The 21,538-nt window shown below is 54.3% G+C and overlaps 1 protein-coding gene across 2 annotated transcripts in view; it reads left to right on the top strand.

Annotated features, from left to right (window-relative positions):
• The window catches only part of ADAMTS14 (ADAM metallopeptidase with thrombospondin type 1 motif 14), a gene marked incomplete at its 5' end in the record, with an annotated part of 79,718 nt that overhangs the window by 39,504 nt on the left and 18,676 nt on the right, over window positions 1-21,538 (top strand). Inside the window, 8 exons of one of the 2 annotated variants that reach the window (XM_080688667.1) lie at window positions 9,024-9,107; window positions 9,798-9,954; window positions 12,007-12,112; window positions 13,795-13,938; window positions 14,529-14,661; window positions 15,678-15,791; window positions 17,880-18,028; window positions 19,885-20,060. In XM_080688667.1, coding sequence (XP_080544793.1) covers window positions 9,024-9,107; window positions 9,798-9,954; window positions 12,007-12,112; window positions 13,795-13,938; window positions 14,529-14,661; window positions 15,678-15,791; window positions 17,880-18,028; window positions 19,885-20,060 — 1,063 coding nt within the window. The remainder of the gene's footprint in view (window positions 1-9,023; window positions 9,108-9,797; window positions 9,955-12,006; window positions 12,113-13,794; window positions 13,939-14,528; window positions 14,662-15,677; window positions 15,792-17,879; window positions 18,029-19,884; window positions 20,061-21,538) is intronic. The other variant, XM_080688666.1, reaches the window with a different exon arrangement.

A 21,538-nucleotide genomic window follows, 5' to 3' on the forward strand; every position in this document is an offset into this window, starting at 1 on the left:
ATGAGGACATGGGGATCCTCTTAGGGCCTAGAGCTGGAGCAGAAGGAGGGTGAGAGGAGACAAAGAGACCTTTCATAGTTCCTCACGGAGCCGGTCTGCAGCCTGACCCCTCTTGGCAGCCATCTGTCTGGGTGGTGGGCTCCCTGCCCACCCTGCTCTTCATCCCACCAGCTAGGCTGACACTACAAAGGGGTCGGGCTTGGCTGTGGGGAGACATTGGCTGGTGCCTCTGCAAGGGTCCTACCGGCTCTGACCCACCTCAGGACCTCTTTCGGAGCCCTGCCTGGAAAAGCGGGGTGCCCCTTCCAGACCTGGGAGGTTTGAGTGCAGATGGCTGTCAGACCAGGACCTTGGTGGCCTCAGCCTAGGAGGGTGGCCTTCTGTTAGCACATAAAATGTATTAACTATTCCTCACAGAAGCTGCTTGGAACACCATAGAAGCTGCTTTCCTGCTGTTGGAGAATGTCGCTTTGCCAGGCCTTTTCCTTTAGGGGCCCGTGAACCTCCAGGGCAGCTCATCCTCTCTGCTCACTGGATGGGCACAGCCCCTGCTCCCTTCCTTTCATTCCTCTCTCTTCTTTTGTTTTTCCCTAAAAAGCTCTCCACTGCTTTTAGTGCACTCAGAGACACCCCTCCCACCCCCCGCCAAGCAAAGTAAAAATTCACTTACTTTAAGGCAGTGGTTCTTAACCGAGGTCAATTTTGTGACCCAGGAGGTATTTGGGGTGTTTAGAGATATTTTTTGGTTATCACAGCCGAGGGGGTGGCTGCTACTGGCATCTGGTAGGGGGAGCTCAGGGATGCTGCCAAACATCCTACAGTGTACAGGACAACCCCCAAGCAGAATCATCAATGTCAAAGCGTCCCGCATGGCCAGGCTGAGAACCCTGCCCCGAGGTGTTAGCTCAGTGGCCACACACAGGTATTTGCATTTCCTGGCAAGCCCACCTGGCAGAGAACAGGGTCTGACACAAAAGGACGCATGCTGGATTCTTGGCAGGAGAGACATCATGATGAGTTCCCCTCATGAGTGAAGATTGCTCTACGGTTCACAAAGCTCTTTCATACCCAGCATCACACTGGACATACTGTCAGACTCCCCAAGTCCTATTCCTGGGGCGGGTCTGAGGAGCCACTCCTCAGCTCCCGAAGTGGGAAGCAGCAGTTCCAAACCGACAGGTGCCCCTGACTGACATTTGCTCACCTTCTGTTCGCCTTTGTAAGGTTGGTGCGTCCAAAAAGGGGGGAGTTGGGCGCAAGGGGTGAGATCACTCAGCAGAGCTTGGGTCTTTCCAGGCCTCCACGCTGCCTCTCTTTACACACAGGCAGGCCGACCTGGGGCATCAGGGCTGCTGCCTTTTGGAAATGGGTCGTAGGGATGAGTGCTGAGCATTGTGGGCTCATGGAAGGCACTCTGTTGGGCTGGGTGGTCTGTTCCTGTGCGCTCTGGAACCACTCTACACAAACAGCCTGGCCGTGAGGTGGGCCCAGTTGCTGGGTCCCAGGAGAACCATCCAGGTCACGTGCAGGCTTCAGGGAGAGAGCCACGCCTTAAAGAGGTGTCCTAGTTAGAAGGCAGCTTGAAGTGCCAGCCCTTTGAAATATGGGGCCATGATCATAAACTTGTGGGGAGAGGATGGAGAGCTGAGCCTGTGGCAACTGAGAAAGGAGTCAGGGGATTCAGTGTCCTCCTTCTACCACTCAGAAAGCAGCCTCAGCCTCCAAGATCTCACTGGGCCTCAGAGGTAGGGCCTGCCAGTGTGGCACCCTAGTGAGGTCTCAGTGTCCCAACACAGGGGAAACCAGGGCTCAGTTCTGGCTACTGCATGGGTTAGCCCCTGAGGACACAGGGAGGGGCAGGGATCCCAGGCTGAAAGCAGCAGTAATTGCTGATATGCATCCACATGCATGCACATATGTAGTACATATGTTCACATACATACATGTACATGTGCACACATCTAGTCACCCATATGTGTAACACAGATGTGTGTGCATAGATGCATACTCCTTCATGTACCACAGCTAATTAGGCATGCAAACAGAGGAGTTCATAAATATGTGTGAACACATACATAGCACATTTCATAAAATCTAAGACCCCATTGATTGTCAGATGCTTTATTTATTTATTTATTTTTAATATTTTTTATTGATTTTTAGAGAGAGGAAGTGAGAGGGAGAAAGAAACATCAATGTGAAAGGGGACATCCATCAGCTGCCTCCTGCATGCCCCCTACTGGGGATTGTGCTCTGATGCAGAATCGAACCAGCAACCTTTTGGTACACGGGACAATGCCCAACCAACTGAGCCACACCGACCAGGGCAGATGCTTTATTTATTTTGTATACTTGCAGAAAATGTGTTACCAATGGAATGCTGATGTGATTTTCTTATCACTTGTATTTTCATTTGTACTTATCACAAGAGCCCTTTTTGCCTTGTTTAGACTGATTTTTAGCAATGATTACTTTTATACATACATACATATGACAACATGAGGAAGTAAGGTATTCCCATAACTTCTTCACATTCAGAATATTACTCGTCCGAGTCATTTTCAGCCTAGAGCCATCGGAGTATTTTTCTGCACAGTATTGTCCCCTGTGCCATGCAGAGCATGGAGATGCCGCTGAGTGCTCCACTCTCTTCTCTGGGGTTTTGCCACGGACACTCATGCTGCAAGCTTTGATGTGGCTGCCTTTTTAATCTTCCTGGAAGATGGCGGTGGACGTCTTCAGACAACCAGGACTCACATTCCTTCCTCAGATAGCCCCTAAATAACTCACTGCCTGTAATGTGGAGGGGTTTCGGTTGGCCTGGAAAGCCACCAGCAATAACAGGAGGTTCTTGCTTGCACAGGGACTGACTACACACCATAGCTGCCACCTGGTCTACTGCAGTCGTAAATAGGGAAAGGAGGGCGACTTAGACTCACGAGATGCTCAGTCTCAGGTACCAGGGTGGGGGCACCTGGTCTGCAGTCACCAGGTAGGCCTGTTTTCAGAGGGTCAGAGCCGGGGAGACAGAAGGGCTGGGCCCAGGGCCTGGGACTGAGAAAAGGCAGGGGAGGGCATTGGGGCCATTCCCCTGCCTTCAAGCAGTGCTGCCCTCATTCTGTCCAGGGCAGGGAGAGCCCAGGGAAGGCACTTCAGCAGAGGCTGGGCTTGCACTTGTGGTTGTGTCCCAAGGCAGCTCCTCCATGACGTTGGGCTGCTTTTCCCACCACGAGGATAGAGATCACGGGCCGTGCTCCGTGGAGCTCCTGGGAGGATGGCTGGCTCTAGAAGTGGGGATATCCAAGCTGAGCATCTTGTAGTGCCAGAAAGTAAGGGCATGCTCAAAACCCAAAAAACCAACCAACAAAAACAAACCAAAAATGAGCCAATGGAAGGAGCTCCCAGTGGCCAAAGCTGGGACAACTTGAGCAACAAAATAATGGAGCTTTGAATTGTACTCAGAGCATAAAATAAATACCCACGAGTCCATACTGATGCATAAACAACGGAATGAATAGGTAGAGGGAGAAGAAGCAAACCTCCTGTGCGTAGAATTCTGCATAACTGACAAGACTGCTCTCCAGATGGGTTTCAGCTCCTCAGTCCTGGAGAGTGGGCTATGCCGAGTGACTTTCCTTCCAAGAGCACAGCAAGGAAGGGGCAGGGAAAGTGTGACCTCCCCGGGAAGAAATGGCAAACACTCTGAGCAGGTGAGCCAGGTCAGTGTCATCACATTCAGAATATTACTCGTGTTGAGTCCTATTGATAGCACGCACCCTTGACATATGAGATGGGAATGGCGCTTCACCTCTGTCTTCCTCTTCCCCCAAACCCGCAACCCCTGTCTAACCACGAGTAAAACATCAGACTTACCCAAATTAAGGACAGTCTACAAAACACCTAACCAGTGTCAGTGAGGTCATCAAAACCCAGGGAAGTTTGAGAAATGTCAGAGAGAAGAAACAGCTTGGAGCAGTCAAAGAAGATATGATGACTAAATGTGTCCTGAATGGGATCCCAGAGCAAAGAGGAGAAAAAAAAGAAAGGAAAAAAAAAAGGACATCAGGGGAAAGGGAGGGGCACCGGAATAAAATACGAGCTTTAGTTAGTGGTACAGGTCAATTCTGGATCATAGGTGGTGACCAGTGTAGCAGAGTAGTGGCAGGTGGTAATGGGGAACTGGGTGACTGCACCCAGTGCATGTGAGAATCCTCTGTATTATCCTTGCAACTTTTCAGTGAATTTAAAACTACTCCAAACTTAAAAGTTTGTTAATTAAAAAGAAAAGAGCCCTAGCTGGTTGGGCTCAGTGGATAGAGCGTCGGCCTGCGGACTGAAGGGTCCCAGGTTCGGTTCGGGTCAAGGGCACATGCCCAGGTTGCGGGCTTGATCCCCAGTAGGGGGTGTGCAGGAGGCAGTCGATCAATGAGTCTCATTATTGATGTTTCTATCTTTCTCTCTCTCTCACTTCCTCTCTGAAATCAATAAAGATATATTTAAAAAAGAAAAAGAAAAGAAGGGATAGTACTTCCTTCCGGGCAGGTTGCTAGGAGGGTTCAGTGGGTGATGCAGGCAGCTGTGGGCTGAGCCCGCCCTGAGATGACAGCTCGCACTCTTTCCTGTCTGAGCACAGTGGCCTTAGACCCCAGGTCTTGCTTTCTTGGTCCTGCCCCTCCTTTTTTGAGACCTTCCGGAACCTGCCTGCCAAGAAATAGGTGCACATTCTGCTCCCTGCGTCCTCAGGAACAATGTTCCCTGGGAGTGAGGAAACTTGGGGTTGGCTGGGGACCGTTCTCTGCTGGGTCCCCTGTCTCTGCCCCACCAAGGAGAAGTCCATCTTGGCTGGGTCCAGAGGGAAGGCTGCCAGCTGCCCTCCTGTGAGCTTCCTGGGCCTGGCTCCCCCTTCCAGCTGCAGGCTGAAGCAGGGCATCCCTGCCATAGGCACCCAGAGTCTGACCCTCCCTTTGGGCAGGAAAACGGATTTAGAGCTCCCACTCCAATAGTCCCTCCTTCCCTTCTCCCTGCTCCCCGGGCTCGGCCACAAGGTCCTGGCCGTGAGGGTTACAGGAGGACAGGGAAGGGGTTCTTGTAGCGACTTCCTGGCTGACAGCATTGCCTGGTTACTGGATGTGGAAACCTACCTCCACCCTACATTTGGTCCCAGCAAAGCCTTTGTGTGATTCAGAAGTTGGGTGCACGTAGGAGACAATATTAGCAAGTAGATTATTGAAGGTGCAGAGCATGTGGCTGAGACATCAGGAGGGCCAGCCTCTCTTTCTGACCCGTCTCCTGCTGAGCTGCCTCCTTGCCCATTGCTTCCTGGCCCCTGGGCAGTTCTCTCCTTCCCGTCCCTGACTTAGAAGCCTCCTCCTCCCCCCACCCCCAGCCCCTCCATAGCCAGTCCTGCTTAAGGTTCACCAACCCCTACTCCTTTGGCCTGCTCTAAGCTTACCTCCATTGAACCTTCTCTTCGGATCTCACCCTGCATCTCATATCTTCTCAGTAAGACTGCAAATTATTTGAAGACAAAGCCTCTTTCATAGTCCCATTCTAACAAGGGGGACGGCCTTTTCTGAAGTAAGGATGAGGAAATACGGATTGAAGGGCACAAGTGTGCTGATGGAGACAGAGTGTCTACCATCAGTGCTGCCTGGCAAACCCCAGGCCCCCAGGAGCTCAGTTTCTCTCTGTTGCCCACTGATGCCATGGTCAGCTGAGCCAGGCTTATGGGCTCAGGTGACCAGGGTGCCTGAAGGCCTGCCTTCCTCTTCTGAGTTGTAAATTCCCTCATCTTCTCTCCCAGATCAGAGAAAGCCCACCCCAGCGAGCTGGCCACAGGAGCTGGTTCTGGAGAGCAGCTGCGTGTAGTGGCTGGGTCACAGAGATCTGAGTTCTAATCCTGGTCCTCCTACTTCCCAGCTGATGGCCTTGGGCAAGTTGTTTAACCTCTCTGAGCCTCAGCTAGCTTGTCTATGAAAAGGGAATCATTCTTGTCTCCATAAGGTTGTCGGGAGATTGTATGCAAAGCCCTCAGCACAGCAAAGCCTGGCACATAGAACGTGTTCAGTAAATAGTAAGTTGCTCATCCCTTCAGCCCCAGCACTCTCTAGCCATCCACTTTCTTCACTAGTTTTGTCTCCGCTTGGACCGAGAGAGTCCTGACTTTTGCTTGTTTTTCTGGTGCACACCCAGTGGTCATCCCAGGCTAATATGTGATGCCGAACCCTAACCTGGGGGCCTTGGCAGACCACCTTGAACTTGGCTGTGTCATGGCAGCGAGGAGACCAGACACACTGTTCTTTTCTGCCCGGTGGGTGTGTCTTGGAGCTGTCACGCTTGTGCCCACTGCCATGCGAAGCAATTCCTGTTCCCCCTGCGCTGCCTCTCTGGCCTCCCCTCTGGCCTTTGGGAGGCTGGCAAAGCCGGGCCTTGGGTGCACAGCCAGGCTGGAGCCTGTCAGGGAGCTGCCTGTGTGTGTTTCAGAGGGCTGGGGCTGGGCCTCTCAGGTAGCTGCATTTATTGACTGTGGCTCCAGCACCAACTTGGCACTGTAGGTAGAACCCATGTGCCAGGCGGCTTCCGTAGTTCCGGTTGGACATGGTAACCCTGACCCACCTCCTCCTTGGCCTGTTCAAGGCCTCATGGTAGGTCCAGCTGGATGTAAGCCCTGAGGTCCCTACTCACAGTGGATAGGAGTGAGTGCAGATGAGCCTGCCAGGGCCCCAGAGGCGGGCCGGACCAGGAGACTTGGCATGTCAGGGCCAACCCCACCTCTACTTCTAGTGGGGGAATAAGGGAGGAAAACAGAACTACTTTGTTTTTATTATCCTTATTTAGTACAAGAAAAGACCAGACTATCTCATTGCTGAACCCCGCTCCTATCACAGCCTCAAAACGATTCATCCATTCATGTACCCTAGGCCACTTTTTTTGGATTTGTTTTCCATCTTCCTCTCCTGCACATCCTTTAGTGGGGTCTGTGTAACTAATCCAGTGGTTTATTGTTGTTGTTTTTTATTTGATAACGCCTTCATTTCATCATGGTTCTTTAAAAATAGTGTGCTGGGCCCAGGATTCTAGGTTGACGTTTCTTTGTCTTGGTGTTTTGATGGTGCCACTTCAGTGTCTCCTGTGTTACTGTTGAAAACCTGTCCTCACCTACTGGTGAGTGATCTGCCTTCTCTCTTGCTGCTTATGAGATTTTCTCTTTGGCTGACGTGAGCTTGGAGAGAAGTCCCCAAGAGACTGGTCACCATCTGTCCCCAGGAATGGAGCATTTGGTCTGCTGAGTGTGGGGACAGAAGTGAGTAACATGGAAAGATTCTGGCAGCAATTTGCCTGGTCCATTTTGGAGAGAGATGAAGGCAGGAGGGAAATGGTGTTGGGTACTTCCAAATGCCAGAGGCCCTGCAGATGTACCCCTCCCCCAAAGTATCCCAGTAACCACTCCCCTGGGAGGCTGGTGGATTTACATGTGTCTGTGTGGGACACAGATGTGGCTGTATAGAGTGTGTGTTGCCCATGACCCCATCCTTGGTCTTCATGTCTCTAGGGCATGTCAGGCAGGTCTGAGACACTGACCCCAACCCCTTGTAGAAGGAAGACCATGTCCCAGTGCTGGAGGGGCTGAGATGTTGAAGTTATTTAAAAGTCATTCTGTTGCAGATCAATGATCATTTCTGCAGATCAGCAAAGAATCATTAGGTTGGAATTCTGTTAGGGAGAAAATGTGTGTGTGGCTGATTGGATCTCACATTTTCTACCCCTCAGCTCTAGGATAAGTCAGGAGCGTGTGGGTTGAGAAGTTCATCATTTCTTTATGCATTTGAACACTTTGCTTCCACGATGCTGGGGAGGAGAGGAGGGTGGAAAGAAGCACTGCCACCCATTGGACTTCCCATCATTCCCTGTGGTGGGGATTTGCGGGGGATCTGCTGTCCCACAGTGAGTAGCAATCTTTGATCACAGTTGGGTCCAGACATGGATGCCAGGCAGACCCTGGTGGAAGCCTCATGCTCACAGCTCTTAAGGCTGCATGCTCATGAGTTGGGGCAGCTGCCAGTTCTGGGCACTGAGAGTGGGCGGGGGCTCTGTGATGCCTGCAGCTTTTGCTGCTGCAGCCCTGCACCCACAGCCTGGCTCTGTCCTTGGGTGCGTCAGCACAGGAGCAAGCCTCCAGTCCCCCTCCCGGCTCTCCCCTCCCCGAGGGACTCTCACATGTAAGGTTGGCCTCGATGCACCTCTCCATTTGGTGGACAGCAGTTCCTTTGTGGGTTGTAGGATGGTTACTTTGCTCATGAGCTAAAGGGCATGGAGAGAAAGAAGTGGTGAGAACAGGGGAGTGGAGAAGACTGCAATTTTTGATCAACTGTGCAAGCATTGCCCTGTAGGTCCCTGGGCTATGGGACAAGGGAGCTATCCAATGCAGTGCTCCTCAAACTTGACCATGTCCAAGAAGCACGGGGGAGCGTGTTCAAATGCAGACCTTGACTTGGGAGCGGGCCTGAGACTCTGCATTTCTAATGAACTCCCATGTGATGTTGCTGCTGGTCCAGAGTCCTAGCGTGCTTCCCCCTGGATTTGGCCTGGAGGAGCGCCCAGGCACCACAGGAATGATTCTAGTGGCACTTGGAAAGGTACACAGGATGTGAGAAGGAGCAACCTGACCCAGATGACATCCCAGAAGGGCTCTTCAGAGATGCGGAAAGATGAGAGCCTTCATCAGGGTGGCGAAGACCAGGCCCCTCACACATTAGCTCCGAGGAGAGAGCTCATAATTGGAATTAGAATTTGAATTCCAGCTCTGTAGCCCGTTTGCTGCGTGGCCTCGGGCAGGTCATTTTGCCTCTCTCTGCCTCAGTTTCTTAATCTGTAAAGTAGGGATAAGAATGCTTGCTCAAAAGGCCATGGTGAGGATGAAATGGGATAACGTCTGTCAGGTACCTGGCCCAATACCTGTTTCATAGTAGGCCCTTCATGACCTTTTGTGTCCCCTAAAACTGCACACTCTTCTCTCCTTGCAGGTGAATGAAATTTACCACGACGAGTCCCTGGGGACACACATTAACATTGCCCTTGTCCGCTTGATCATGGTTGGCTACCGACAAGTAAGCCCCCTTATCAGCAGGCAGGCTCTGGAGAGAGAAGGGGTGTGGGGCTATTGCATCGTCCCAGCTATGGTGTCAGGAGCGGGGCAGTGTCAGGAGGCTTCAGTGGCAGAGGCACTGGGGATGGTGAGAGGGACTCCTGGGTTCCTTCCAATATGTTATGTGGACTATCCTTTATCCTTACAGCTGAAGGTCCCTCCCCTTGAGGACTGATGGGGAACGTGGGGCTTGGAGAGGGGCAGTGACCAAACAGGTCCTGTTATAGTTGGGCCGCGGGCCCTGGGCTCTGCCATCATAGACCAGTTGCTTATTCTCCCCTAAATGGAGGTAGCAACACATTTTCCTCCAGGGTCTTTTGTGAAGATTAAATAACAGCGAATATATTAGAGGAAACGCTCAGAACCACCTGCCTGCGGGTTAGCTGAGGGATTAGAGGTCATGGATGACCAGTTCTTAGCAGACAGGTGTCCCTGTGCAGGGCTTGGTATATGAACATTCCCTAAAGTAGGAGGGAATACCAGCAGCAGCCAGAGTCAGTGACCTTGGGGCAGCTAGTGACCTTGTGACAGGCACTGCAGTCCCGTGGGCCTCAGTGTTCTCCTCTGCCAGTGGGAGGGGAGTGTCAGGTACTCGCTCTCAGTCTGGGGGCTCCGACCCACCAATCTGCTGTTGATACTCTCCGGCCCGCAGTCCCTGAGCCTGATTGAGCGTGGGAACCCCTCCCGCAGCCTGGAGCAGGTGTGTCGCTGGGCCCACTCTCAGCAGCGTCAGGACCCCGGCCACGCAGAGCACCACGACCACGTCATCTTCCTCACCCGGCAGGACTTTGGGCCCTCAGGTATGCAAGGTACTGTGCTTGCCTGGGCCAGGTGTGTGCAGTGCAGGCCAGAGGCTGAGGCTCCGGGCTGCGCTCGCTCTGGGGCCACCCTCGGAGGTCAGGTGCCAGGTTCCCCGTCAGCAAAGAGGTCCATGGGTCTTTAGAGACAGGACCTGGATAGACAGGTGGGCAAGCTTGGCAATGACTTCTTGAGAATCAGAGGAAGTGAAGGGGTCCCCACTCTGGCCCCTGCTGTCCTGGTTGAGCCTGCAGGTGGCTCTGTGCTTGCCATCATCTGCCCACACTGTATTAATCCTTCCTCATCCAAGTCGTGAGCACCTAGTAGGGCTCGTGTGGACTTTGGAAAGGAAGTGCATGCTCCGCCCTCAGCTGCCCGCCTCTCGAGCCCAGTGATCCAAGCTCATTTCATCTCCCTGGGTCCTTCCAGCTGCTGAATGGGAAAAATCATAGTGTTTGCCTTCCTCCGTTCCAGAGCTGCTGAAAGGGCCGAGGATGCATGAAATGTCTGTACAGAGTGTGGCCTTAAGCGCTCTGTGAACACATGGAGCCTTGACTACCCCCAGTTTTCCATGTGGGGAACCTGAGGCACCAGGTTGTGCAGAGGCTTGCCTGCATCCTTGCTTTACAGAGGAGGCAGATCTGAGACTCGGCCTGGATGTCTAGGCTCCGAGTTGAGGGCTTCCTAGTTTTTTCTAGTTTGATGCTAGAAGTGAGTCAGCCAGCCATACCTCTGCCCAAAGGGCTCCTTGTCTGAATCCCTGAAGCCCCAAATGTGGGCTTTCACACACATACAGATACACATACACACACATATAAATACACAGACACACATGTACAGGCCTACACACAAACAACAGAGATACGTGCACAGATACATGTATACACAGACAGAAACTTATGCATACACATAAACACATGTACAGACACATTGACACACATACACACATAGACACACACTACACATATAGACACATGTACACAGACACACTCATATACCTAGACACATGTGTACCTGCACCCCAAGTATATCTCAGACCTTCAGGACAATAGAGGCCCCAGGAACCTCCTTCCCACCACTGCATCTCATTATTTATCGCTAGTCCCCACACCATCTCAGATAAAAGAGCACTTCAGCAGCTCGAAAGACAGGGCCTATTGTCTGGTAGCTGCAGGCCCAGGCAGGGAGCACTCTCTCCCATTGCTTCCTCCTCGGAGGCCTTCCCTAGCCAAGGCTGTGTCCCAGCCCGTACTAGGCCCCAGGGGAGGCTGGGAAGCAGGCCCCTCACACCACAGGCTTTGCCCACAATTGCTTTTTAGTTGCTGGTACATCCCAGCCCCACTGCAATGCCTATGGCCCCCTGAGGCCTGCACAGCTGTGCCTGCTCCTTCACCTGTGTTCTCCCCATCTCGTGCTCTCTCCCCGACCTATGGAGAATTGTCTCACCTTCTTCCAGGCCCAGCTCTATGCCACCGGAGGCATCCCTGGTCCCCTAGGCCCTTCAGTTGAATCCATCCCCTTCCTCAGATCCCCCTGTGCTCCTTGAACTCTGGCCCTGTAGGCCACACCTAAGCTAACCTCTCCCCCAAAGTCTGCCTGCTAAGTCACCTGCTCCTTAATGTGTGGGTGTGTGGCAGAGAGGAGGTGGGGGGTTTGGATCTGATTCCTCTGTTTTCCCCATAGAATCTAACACAGTGCACCCCTAGCCCCACATTAAAAGAAGGCTTATTTGTTAAATGACCAACTGACTGGCTGGCTGGAGGGACGTGGAAGTCAGGCATGAGCAGGTTTGGGCCTGTCTGGAAATCCCACTGCCTGGTTAGAGGATGGCCGACAGGTACGGGGAGGGCACAGCCAAGAGAGAAGCTGTACAGCCTTGGATATGGGGCAGCTGGGACCAGGTTGCTCTACTGCAGGTGGGACTTCACAAGGATGCTTCCTGCTCCAGGGACCCTCTAGCAGTGGCCAGGTCAGGATGGCCCTGTGGGACTGCTGGCCCTACTCGGCGTGTCTTACTTCACTGTGCATCACTTCTCTCTCTGCCTTCTCCCCCCTCCCCACAGGGTATGCACCCGTCACTGGCATGTGCCACCCACTGAGAAGCTGTGCCCTTAACCATGAGGACGGCTTCTCTTCCGCCTTCGTGGTGGCCCACGAGACTGGTCACGTGTAAGTGGCACCGAGAGGGTGGGCAGCACAGAGCTGGACCAGGGATGCCTCCGGTGGCATAGAGCTGGGCGAGCTCTGAGGTGGTCTGTGGGTGTGGGAGGCTTTGCCCCAGATCGGGCTCCGGTGCCAGTGTTTCGGGAGATGCCAGAGGAGCTGCCCTCAATGAGGCTCTGCCATGAGTCAGGGGAGAGCCCAGGGGCCCAGACAGCAATTCTGGGCCTGCCTAGGGGATGGGGGACCAGATGTGGCCCTGTCTTTGAGAAGGTCAATGGCAGTGTCCCATTGATAGGCTGTGGTCAGCACCTAGGTGGTCTCAATCCGTGCCCGCCCCCCCATATTCCATCCACACTTCAAGAGCCCTTTGAGACCAGTTCCACACTGTGCTCTGCTATGGGGGGCTTGCTTGATCTTTGAGCCTGGGTTTTGTAGAGAGCGTACTCATTCATTCATTCATTCACCCTATATTTCTCGAGTACCTACCATGTGCCAGGCCCAGTTCTAGGAGTGGGGCCTCCGTGGAGAACAGGACAGAGAAGCACACGAGAAGCTACATGCTGGGAGAAAGCCAATCAGCTCTATCTGATGTGTCAGGTGGTGGCCTGCACGTGCCACCATCATGCCTCCCAGCCGTGTCTGCCCATAGGTTCACACTCAGCAGCCCGCACACAGAGGGAGGGCTGATCCTGCAGTCTGAGGGACGTGGGAAGGAGCGGGCTGGGCCTGTCCTAGGGGCTGGGTGTGCCGTCCACAGTCTCTGTGCTCCTCTCTGCATCCACTCTGTCAGCACAGGAAGCTCATGCAGATTCCATCCACCTCTGCCACCCGGGCAGGCGGTACCTACTCTCTTGGTTTCCTCATCTGCAACATGGAGGCTGACACCAGAGCCACCTTGGAGGTCCCTTCCTGCACTGGAAGCTGATGGTTCCACACATTCTGGAGCCAGGAGTCTGTCTTCCTTTTTGGGGGGGAGGGGGGAGGAGGAGGCAGGGAATGTTCCCTCTTCACTGAGCAGAGGCCTCTCCATGTGGAGGGGTCAAGCTTAGAGGACCATGTGTCTGTCTAGTGGTCAAGGCCACATGCAGCCACTTGCAAGTATTTAAGAATTTAGAACCTTTGGGCTTTGGCGTTAAATATTAAGTATAGAGAGCAAACTTGGAAATGTAAACTATCCTATGGTAGGTGCATACCATAGGCAAAGCTCTGTGCTGAGTACTGTGGGGATTTGGAGAAGCTTGAGAGGCTGACACAGGCGGCTCAGCCAGTGAGGTTGAAACTGAACTGAATGAGACCTGACCTTGCACTTGGAGGCCAAGGCCTGGTGGGAAGATAGCTCATGGCATGCGAGCTGTTAATGGAGGCACAGGCAGATTCTGCTGTGGGAGGTCAGCCCATGGGTTGGGCGGCCAGGGAGGGTGTCCTGGGCGGAGTATCTGGGAGTAGAGATCAGCAGGGGAAAGGCTTTCAGGGAAGAATGAGTCTGGCCCTATTGAGGGACAGAGTGGAGCCTCAGCTTCCATCCAGAGAGATGGTCCTCCCCACTGCCTGGTTGGGAAACTGAGGCCAGGAGGCACAGTCTGAAGCCTGGTCAGGGAAGCGTTCCCATCACCGGCCCACCTCCCCATCTTCCCAGGGGTGGGCTCCCTGGGCATGACTCGAGGCTGCCCTCTGTTCCCCCTCTCTAGGCTCGGCATGGAGCATGACGGTCAGGGCAACGGCTGTGCGGATGAGACCAGCCTGGGCAGCGTCATGGCACCCCTGGTGCAGGCTGCCTTCCACCGCTTCCACTGGTCCCGCTGCAGCAAGCTGGAGCTCAGCCGCTACCTTCCGTACGTCACCTCCCCCTTTGGGGTCCAGGATCGGGGAGCATGCGGCTAGCCACCTCATCCCCCCAAGTCATCTCCCTTCCCAGTGCCATGCCACTTGAAGCACACTCAATTCACAGCTTTGCTGGTTAGCGTCTAGGCCCCCAGGGACATGGAGGCCAGTACAAGTGCTAGACTTGAGAGTGCAATGCCAAGAATGGGCACAGGGTAGATTTGGGTGGGACAGGTACAGGCAGACATACTGCGCTAACCTCGCATGGCAGCTGGCCAGGACCCAGCCTCCTGCATCCTGCATGGCAGGCTGGCTTTTTCCACCCTCAGTGCAGTGAGCCCTCCAACTGTCCATGAGCCACCCCTTCATCTTGGCCTTAGCGTGTTCCTCTAACGTGGGCAAAACTGGCTTGTAAGCTGAGCTCTAACCCCGCCCTGGGTGCCCTTGCCCTGGAGCACCCCAGATACAGTCGGTGGATGTGAGGCCCTGTGTGAGATGAGACACAGCGCAGGGCAGAGGGCTGGACTGCTGCCAGCCTTCCTGCTCTGTAAACCTGAGGATTCCTGCGTCAGCCTGGTTCACCTCCTGTCTTCACCGGCAGCTCCTACGACTGCCTCCTTGATGACCCCTTTGCACCCGCCTGGCCCCAGCCCCCGGAGCTGCCTGGCACTGACTATTCCATGGACGAGCAGTGCCGCTTTGACTTTGGCACCGGGTACCACACCTGCTCCGCGGTGAGTTCCCACTGGCCTCTGCCAGCCGGGTCGCCAGGACCATGTCCTTCTGTGACCCGGGCTGGTAATTCACAGAACATCTGCTGCCCAGCTGGGCTGGTCGTCTGGAGCTGGGGCCAAAGGTTCTGTTCCATCAGGGAGATTTAGGACGACCAGGACCCAGGCCCTGCCACCTTCTGCTACATACCCGCCCACCCAGCCCCAGGTGTAGGGGTGGGCGCATGCAGTGGCTGGAGAATGCATTAGCCCTGGGGAAGATGGGATAGTCATTCACCAGGGCCCAGGCTCAGAGGCTCAGAGCAGGGGACATCCCAGGGCAGGGGGCTTTCTGAGGGATCAGGCCTTGGTGACTCACTGCACTGAGAGCCTCGCCCCCCTCCCCCATCCAGGAATGCAGCCCCTCTCCCCCCAGCCCAGCTCTGCAGGACCAGGAGGCCCTGCGCATGGTCACCTTCCCCACTGCCCAGGCCACACTGAGACATGTGGTCTCTGCTTTGGGGGTGAACACACAGCCTGGGGTTTGGGGTTTTAATGCCCAATTGCTGTATTTGTAAGGACGGTTGTCTGGCTGGCGGGGATAATAGGAGAGAAAAGGAAGTTGGGGCCTTTCTGGACAATCGGAAACACACAGTTGCCAACTTGTGGCATGACTGGGTGAGACTGGAGGGAGGTGGCAGCCCTACCTTGTCTGGGCAAGGCTCACGGCTCGGGCATCGGTGGGCACAGCCTCCCTAGAGTCTCAAACCCTAATCCCCACTCAGTGACAAAGGCTGGGAGGGAGACGGGACTGTGGGCTGTGGCTGGCCCTTTCTGGGTACCCTGTTGGAGAGGGGAGGGGATACTGGAGGCCGCTGGCACTGGTGAAGGTTGGGCTGGAGGGTGGTGGGGCTCTGGCTGGACAGGCTTCTCCTGCTCCCAGCTTCTACCACTCCCTCCTCTCTGTCACTGCCCTTTGCCCCCTTGTCAGAGCTGGGGAACCAGTCCAGCCGGGTGACCCCATACCCTTTGCCACGCAGTTCACGACCTTTGAGCCCTGTAAGCAGCTGTGGTGCAGCCACCCTGACAACCCGTACTTCTGCAAGACCAAGAAGGGGCCCCCGCTGGACGGGACCGAGTGTGCGCCAGGCAAGGTACCTGCAGCAGGAGTGACTTCCTGGGGTCAGGCCCAGGGGAGCCCCTGCCTCCTCACCGAGTGTGTAATGAATGTGTGTTGGGGGGTGGGGGGTAGGGAACAGATGGGAGCCCCGTGCACATGGGAGGCCTCACATGAACTGCACACTCACATCCCATACCACAGCCTTTGCTTCTCAAGTTGGCAGAATTTGGCCTCACCTCATAGCCCACCCAGCAGAAATGCTTACTCCCATTTCACAGATGAGGAGAGTGAGGCCCAGGCAAGTTAAGGAACTTGTGGAGGTCACACAGGGAGTGATTAGCAGAGAAGGGATGAAGGGAGGACTCCAGGTGTCCTGCCTACTGTCCCCCCAGGCTGTTTCTCCCACACACATCCCCCACTCCCCCATCCAACAAACCTGACCTTTCATGTATTTTCTTGCTGTGTGTTTGCTCTCACATGCATTGGAATGGGCCAGGGCTTCCTCTGGCAGAGGGACCGCATGGTCAGGTGTGGCAGCCCTGAGCTGGGTTCTGAAACCCACCTCTGCTCTATTGCTGGCTCTGCTGGAATCACTGGGTGGTGACCTTGGGCCCTTTACTGAACTTCTCTGGACCCTACTGAGCCCTGACCACACATACTCCCACCCTCATGTGTCTCGGAAGTTACTGAATCATGTCAGAGCACATGAGAGAGCTCGGAAGAAACAGGACGTTGAGAGAGGTGTGATGATTACTCAGCCTCAGCTGTGAGCCCAGCCCCTGGGCACCGCCCCTCCCGCCCCCCGCCCCCTGCACCAGCCTGTCCTCTGTCCTCTGCCCTCACCAGGCTCCTCCCACTCCCATCTGGGGCCTCCCTTAGCCTGTACAGGCCTAGCGGGCTCGCCACCCGGCAGGCTGTTATTCCGGAGACAGTATGGCTGCTCCACATGTCACCATCGTTCCAGGCCCTCTCCTGACACTATTTCACATAACAGTTCATCAGTGGTTCTCAATTTTGGCCGAAATTGGAACCATCTGGGGAGCTTTAAAAGTCCCCACCCCCAGAACAGGGAGTGACAGCATCTGGGACGAGCTATCTCTTTGGGGTGATGGAAATGCTCTAAAATTGGGTTGTGGTGACGGTTGCACAACGCTGTAACTTTGTGAACATTCATTGAATTGTACACTTGAAATGAGTGCATTTTATGGTTTGTGAAGAACACATCTTGTTATGGCTTCTTTAAGAATCCCCTTCCCCTAGAGATTCTGGTTTAGTTGGCCTGGGGCACAGCCAAGGCGTCTGGGGTTTTGAAGGTCCCAGGTGGCTCCAAGGCTGAGAACCACAGAGTTACCTGTTGAAGAAGACCCGGAGAGCTTTACTGTATTTCTTCCCAGTGGCCTTAGAGGAGAAGGCAAGGAGGTCATTGTGGCCGAGCCTCCTTTGTGCCTGGCCCTGTGCTGAGGCCTTTGTAGGTGTTACTGCCTTCAGTTCTTAGAACAGCCTCATTTAACAGGTGAGTAGACTGGGGCTCGGCAAGGTGAAGTTACGCCAAAGCACACACAGTTAGTCACGGCCGAGCTGGGATTCAAACCCAAGCCTCTCTGACTCAATGCATGGATGGGTCTCCCCGTGGGGCAGCCTGCCTCCCACGAACACACCGGCTTATGGCCCCTGGATGGCGATTTTGAGGTAGCGAGCCAAGATCGACTCTAGATAGTCCAGTGTAGGAAGACTGTGTCTTCTCTCCCTTAGCAGACTTTGATTTCTTCTGGGTCGGTGAGCAAATAATTGCATAGCTATCATCGTCATTAATAGTGTGATTTGCCATTTCTGGAGGGCTGTGTGTGCCAGGCGCTATCTCCCTGAGCGCCCACGGTGGCCCCGTGCTGGTGGGACGCTGACACCTCCCTGCATGGGACAGTTGAGGAAGAGACTCAGAAAGAGGAGCCCTTTTGCGGAAGGTCACTCAGCTCATGGTGGTGGTGGGATTCTGTGTAACCTGAGGCTTGTGCTCCTTTTGACCCTTTCTCTGGGTTCACCCATGCTGCCCAGATGGGCAGCCTCCGTGGCAGGCTAGATGTCATGGCCCCAGAGTGACCTCATGCCCTCTGCTCCGTCCCAGTGGTGCTTCAAAGGTCATTGCATCTGGAAATCACCGGAGCAGACTTATGGCCAGGATGGCGGCTGGAGCTCCTGGACCAACTTCGGGTCATGTTCGCGGTCATGCGGGGGCGGAGTGCGATCCCGTAGCCGGAACTGTGACAATCCCCTGTGAGTATGCTTAGCTGGGGTGGGCACGCCGGGGACCCCTCTCCTTAGGCCTGAGGGGCTTGGAGGGGAAGGCAGTGGGGAGCGGGCACAGAGAGAAGGACCTCTGCAGGTGGCTGTGTATCTAATGGTGAGGACCCACGATGTGGGTAGGGGAAGATCCCTCCCACCTGGGGCTGACATCTCCCACTGGGTCTGACATCTGAGAATGGGCTTGAACCAGTCATTTTCAAACTCATGTGCAGAAGTTTTCCCTGGGGGTCTGGGGGGCCCAAGACTCTGCCAGTTTAACAAGTCCTCCTGTGACCCTGAGCCTCTGGCTAATCTTGTAGAAAACACTGATCTAAATTGCTTAGTCATCATGTCTCAGGAGAATACACTCCCCAAGCTGGTTTTCTACCACATGAAACAAAACTTTCTTTAACTTAACTTACCTCTTTCTAATATCAAGTCCTCCCTCTCACCCCTCCCAACTTTCAGCATTCTGAAGGCGCATTCTATTTCCCCCTTATCATCCCTTCTGTGGGGACCCCTGCCATGGTTTTGAACTTCTGAGCACCAGCTCGGCATGGACTGCATCTCCCAGGCTGAAGCAGCCTGCTCACAGCAGCCTGATGAGAGATGGGGGCTGGATGGGGCCAGCACGTGGGCCCGCTGGCTCCAGGACCCAGGGGTCTGAACCTCATCAGGGTAGGGCCTATCCCGCGCCTCACGCAATGAGTGATGGGATGAGGACTGCAGGGTGGCAGGGCTCAGTAACAAACACCCCCTCTCCCTCCCCAGCATCCTCAGAATAAATAGGTCCTACCTACTCAGCTGTTTCCCTCCAGGGATGGGAAACGCACTACCTCCTGGAGCAGCCTGTTCCTGTGTCAGATGGTGGTACTGACCTTTCACACATATGCGCCAAAAGGAACAGCCTTGTACCTTCCACCTGTGGGGGTATGGAAGCTGGAGTCAGAGCGAGGCCCAGTGGTGCCCACTCTGATAAACCACCTTCCAGTCACAATGGGTAGTTATCCCCTTGATCAGAGCCACCAGTTACTGACTCCTCCGTGATGATAACTTTATTTTATGAGGCTTAAATGATATAATATGTGTACTCTCAGCACATCCCAGCTCAGATGAAGCACTGATAAATGACAGCTGCGGTTAGAACGATCCCCGTCTGTGGAGCACTTGCTCTGTGCCAGGTGGGACGCTGGCACTTTCCTGCATGGACCCACGTAATTCTCCCAGCAGTCCGAGCAGCGTCCCCGTAACGCGGTGCACTCAAATACACGATAATTTTACTGAATCCTCAGCATTTAATGGAGAAGGGAGTACAGATTGCTTTAAAATTTCTTTTCTTATTTATTCCTCACAGACACCTCAGGAGGCAGGTGAAATAAGAGGTATTGTGGTCCCTCCTTTAAAGGGGAAATGGAGGCATAGCAAAACTAAGTGACTTACCCAAGATTGCATAGTCAGGGCTTGGGGGTATAGGCATAGGCGAGTCATGTACTGAGTTCATACTGTATGTCAGGCCTTGTGTAACATTTGAAAGACTATAATACAAAGATGAATAAAGCTGATTTCTCTTCCAGCCCAGTTGGGAGGGTTAGTCGTACCCATCTTCACCATCTCTTTCCCTCCCTCCCCCCCCCCCCACAGTGGAACAGGTGGCATATGCTTCACAGATGGAGCCAGTGACAGCAGGCTCTGAGCTCAGCAGCCCCCACAGTAGGGGACCCTGTATAGTTTGCAGTTAGTAGAGCCCCTTTTAAGCTAGTCTAAAAGGCTGAGCTGCCATGTGGGAAGCCGGCCTTGCCCAGCCTTCCCAGCTTGCAAGGTCACCGGATCTCCCTGTGCTGCCCTAGCCCAGCCTATGGAGGCCGCCTGTGCTCAGGGCCCATGTTCCAGTACCAGGTCTGCAACAGCGAGGAGTGCCCGGGGCCCTACGAGGACTTTCGGGCCCAGCAGTGTGCCAAGCGCAACTCCTACTACCTCCACCAGAACGCCAAGCACAGCTGGGTCCCCCACGAGCCTGATGATGGTGAGTGGGCCCTGCTCCCCTCCCACCCCCCAGGCCTGGGCCCAACAGTGAAGGCTGGGGGACAGTGGGGACACCAAAAGGGACATTGCCGTTGTCAGGCTTGCCACAGATGACTGTGCAGGCCTTCATGTTGTGTAGCTCTGGGGGCCCACCATCCTCATATAGTTATCCCTGGTTTATACGCTGAGTGGCCAGATTATTTGATCTCTGAACGCATAATAATCTGGCCACTCAGTGTATATCCTATATAATAGAAGTCTAATATGCAAATTGTCCCCTCAACCAGGAGTTCGACGGCCAACCGCCCATGTCCCCTCCCTTGGCCAGGCTGGCTGGACCCCACCCATGCACGAATTCATGCCCCGGGCCTCTAATATATGTATATACACTGAGTGGCCAGATTATTATGCGTTCAGAGATCATAATAATCTGGCCACTCAGTGTATATTATCATGACTGTTTTCTGGAGAGCAAGGAGAATGTCTTGAGCAAGGCCACCTCACCCAGAGGTGCTGTGAGCTGGCAGCTGTGCTGGCTGTCGGGGTTGGTGCCTTTCCCACATGCCTTTATCTGTACAGGTAGGCATAGTACAGGTGCAGGTACCTTTTGCTTTGCAAAACCAACATCGCAAGAAGCTCGATCCTATCCCATGCCGTGGTACTAGGTTTTACTGATTGTGCTACCATTCCAGCAGTTAATGAAAATGATTTGGAAGACAGGCTGATGGGAACTGGTGGGATCCTCATACAGACCCCCTCCAGGCTGCTGTGGGACAGACACGGGCCGTGGGACCCATGCAGAGGGGACCAAGACAGGCTAGTGCCTGACTGCTGGGAGCACTTCAGGGATGGCTCTTATAAGGGAAGCGGGAGGCCAGTGAAGGGCTGAGATTCGCTGCGCCTTAGAGCCATTGGGCTGAAGGGACCCTGACAGTCCTCTGAGCCCACCTCCCCACCATTCTTTCCATGGTTTCTCCACGGGCTGATGCGCACCCCACCAGGCAGCCCTTGGCCTCAGTGCCGATGGGACAGCTTTTCCTCTTCAGGCCCTGGCTGCCTCTTCGTAGCCCTGGCTCCAGAGTATCAATGGTAGGACCCTCAGCTGGTCAGCCCACTTAGAATGACAGTCTCCAAGTTGGAAGGGACCTTAGGGGCCTGTCCACTGCTCGCCAGTACACATACCCTCTGAACATGTTACATGTGTCTTCCCTTTGCTTGCTTGCCTCCTGCCCTGGGGAGCTCACTACTTCCTGCCACTGTAGGCTGGCTTCCACGGCTGCCCTGAGACCCTCCTGCCCGGGGACATGGTGGTCAGGGTCATACTGGCCTTTGGGACAATTGGAGCCCCCATGCTTCACCCCACCCCCCTCTCTCCCCCCGCCAGGTCCCACCAGGAATCTGACTCCTGTGGGTGAAATCCAAAGTGGTATTGGATGTTGCAGCTCTGAGTCCTAAGTGCTGGGCAAGATGCCCGATGGT

The sequence above is a fragment of the Plecotus auritus genome (assembly GCF_963455305.1).
Source record: "Plecotus auritus genome assembly, chromosome: 9".
Taxonomy (NCBI): domain Eukaryota; kingdom Metazoa; phylum Chordata; class Mammalia; order Chiroptera; family Vespertilionidae; genus Plecotus; species Plecotus auritus.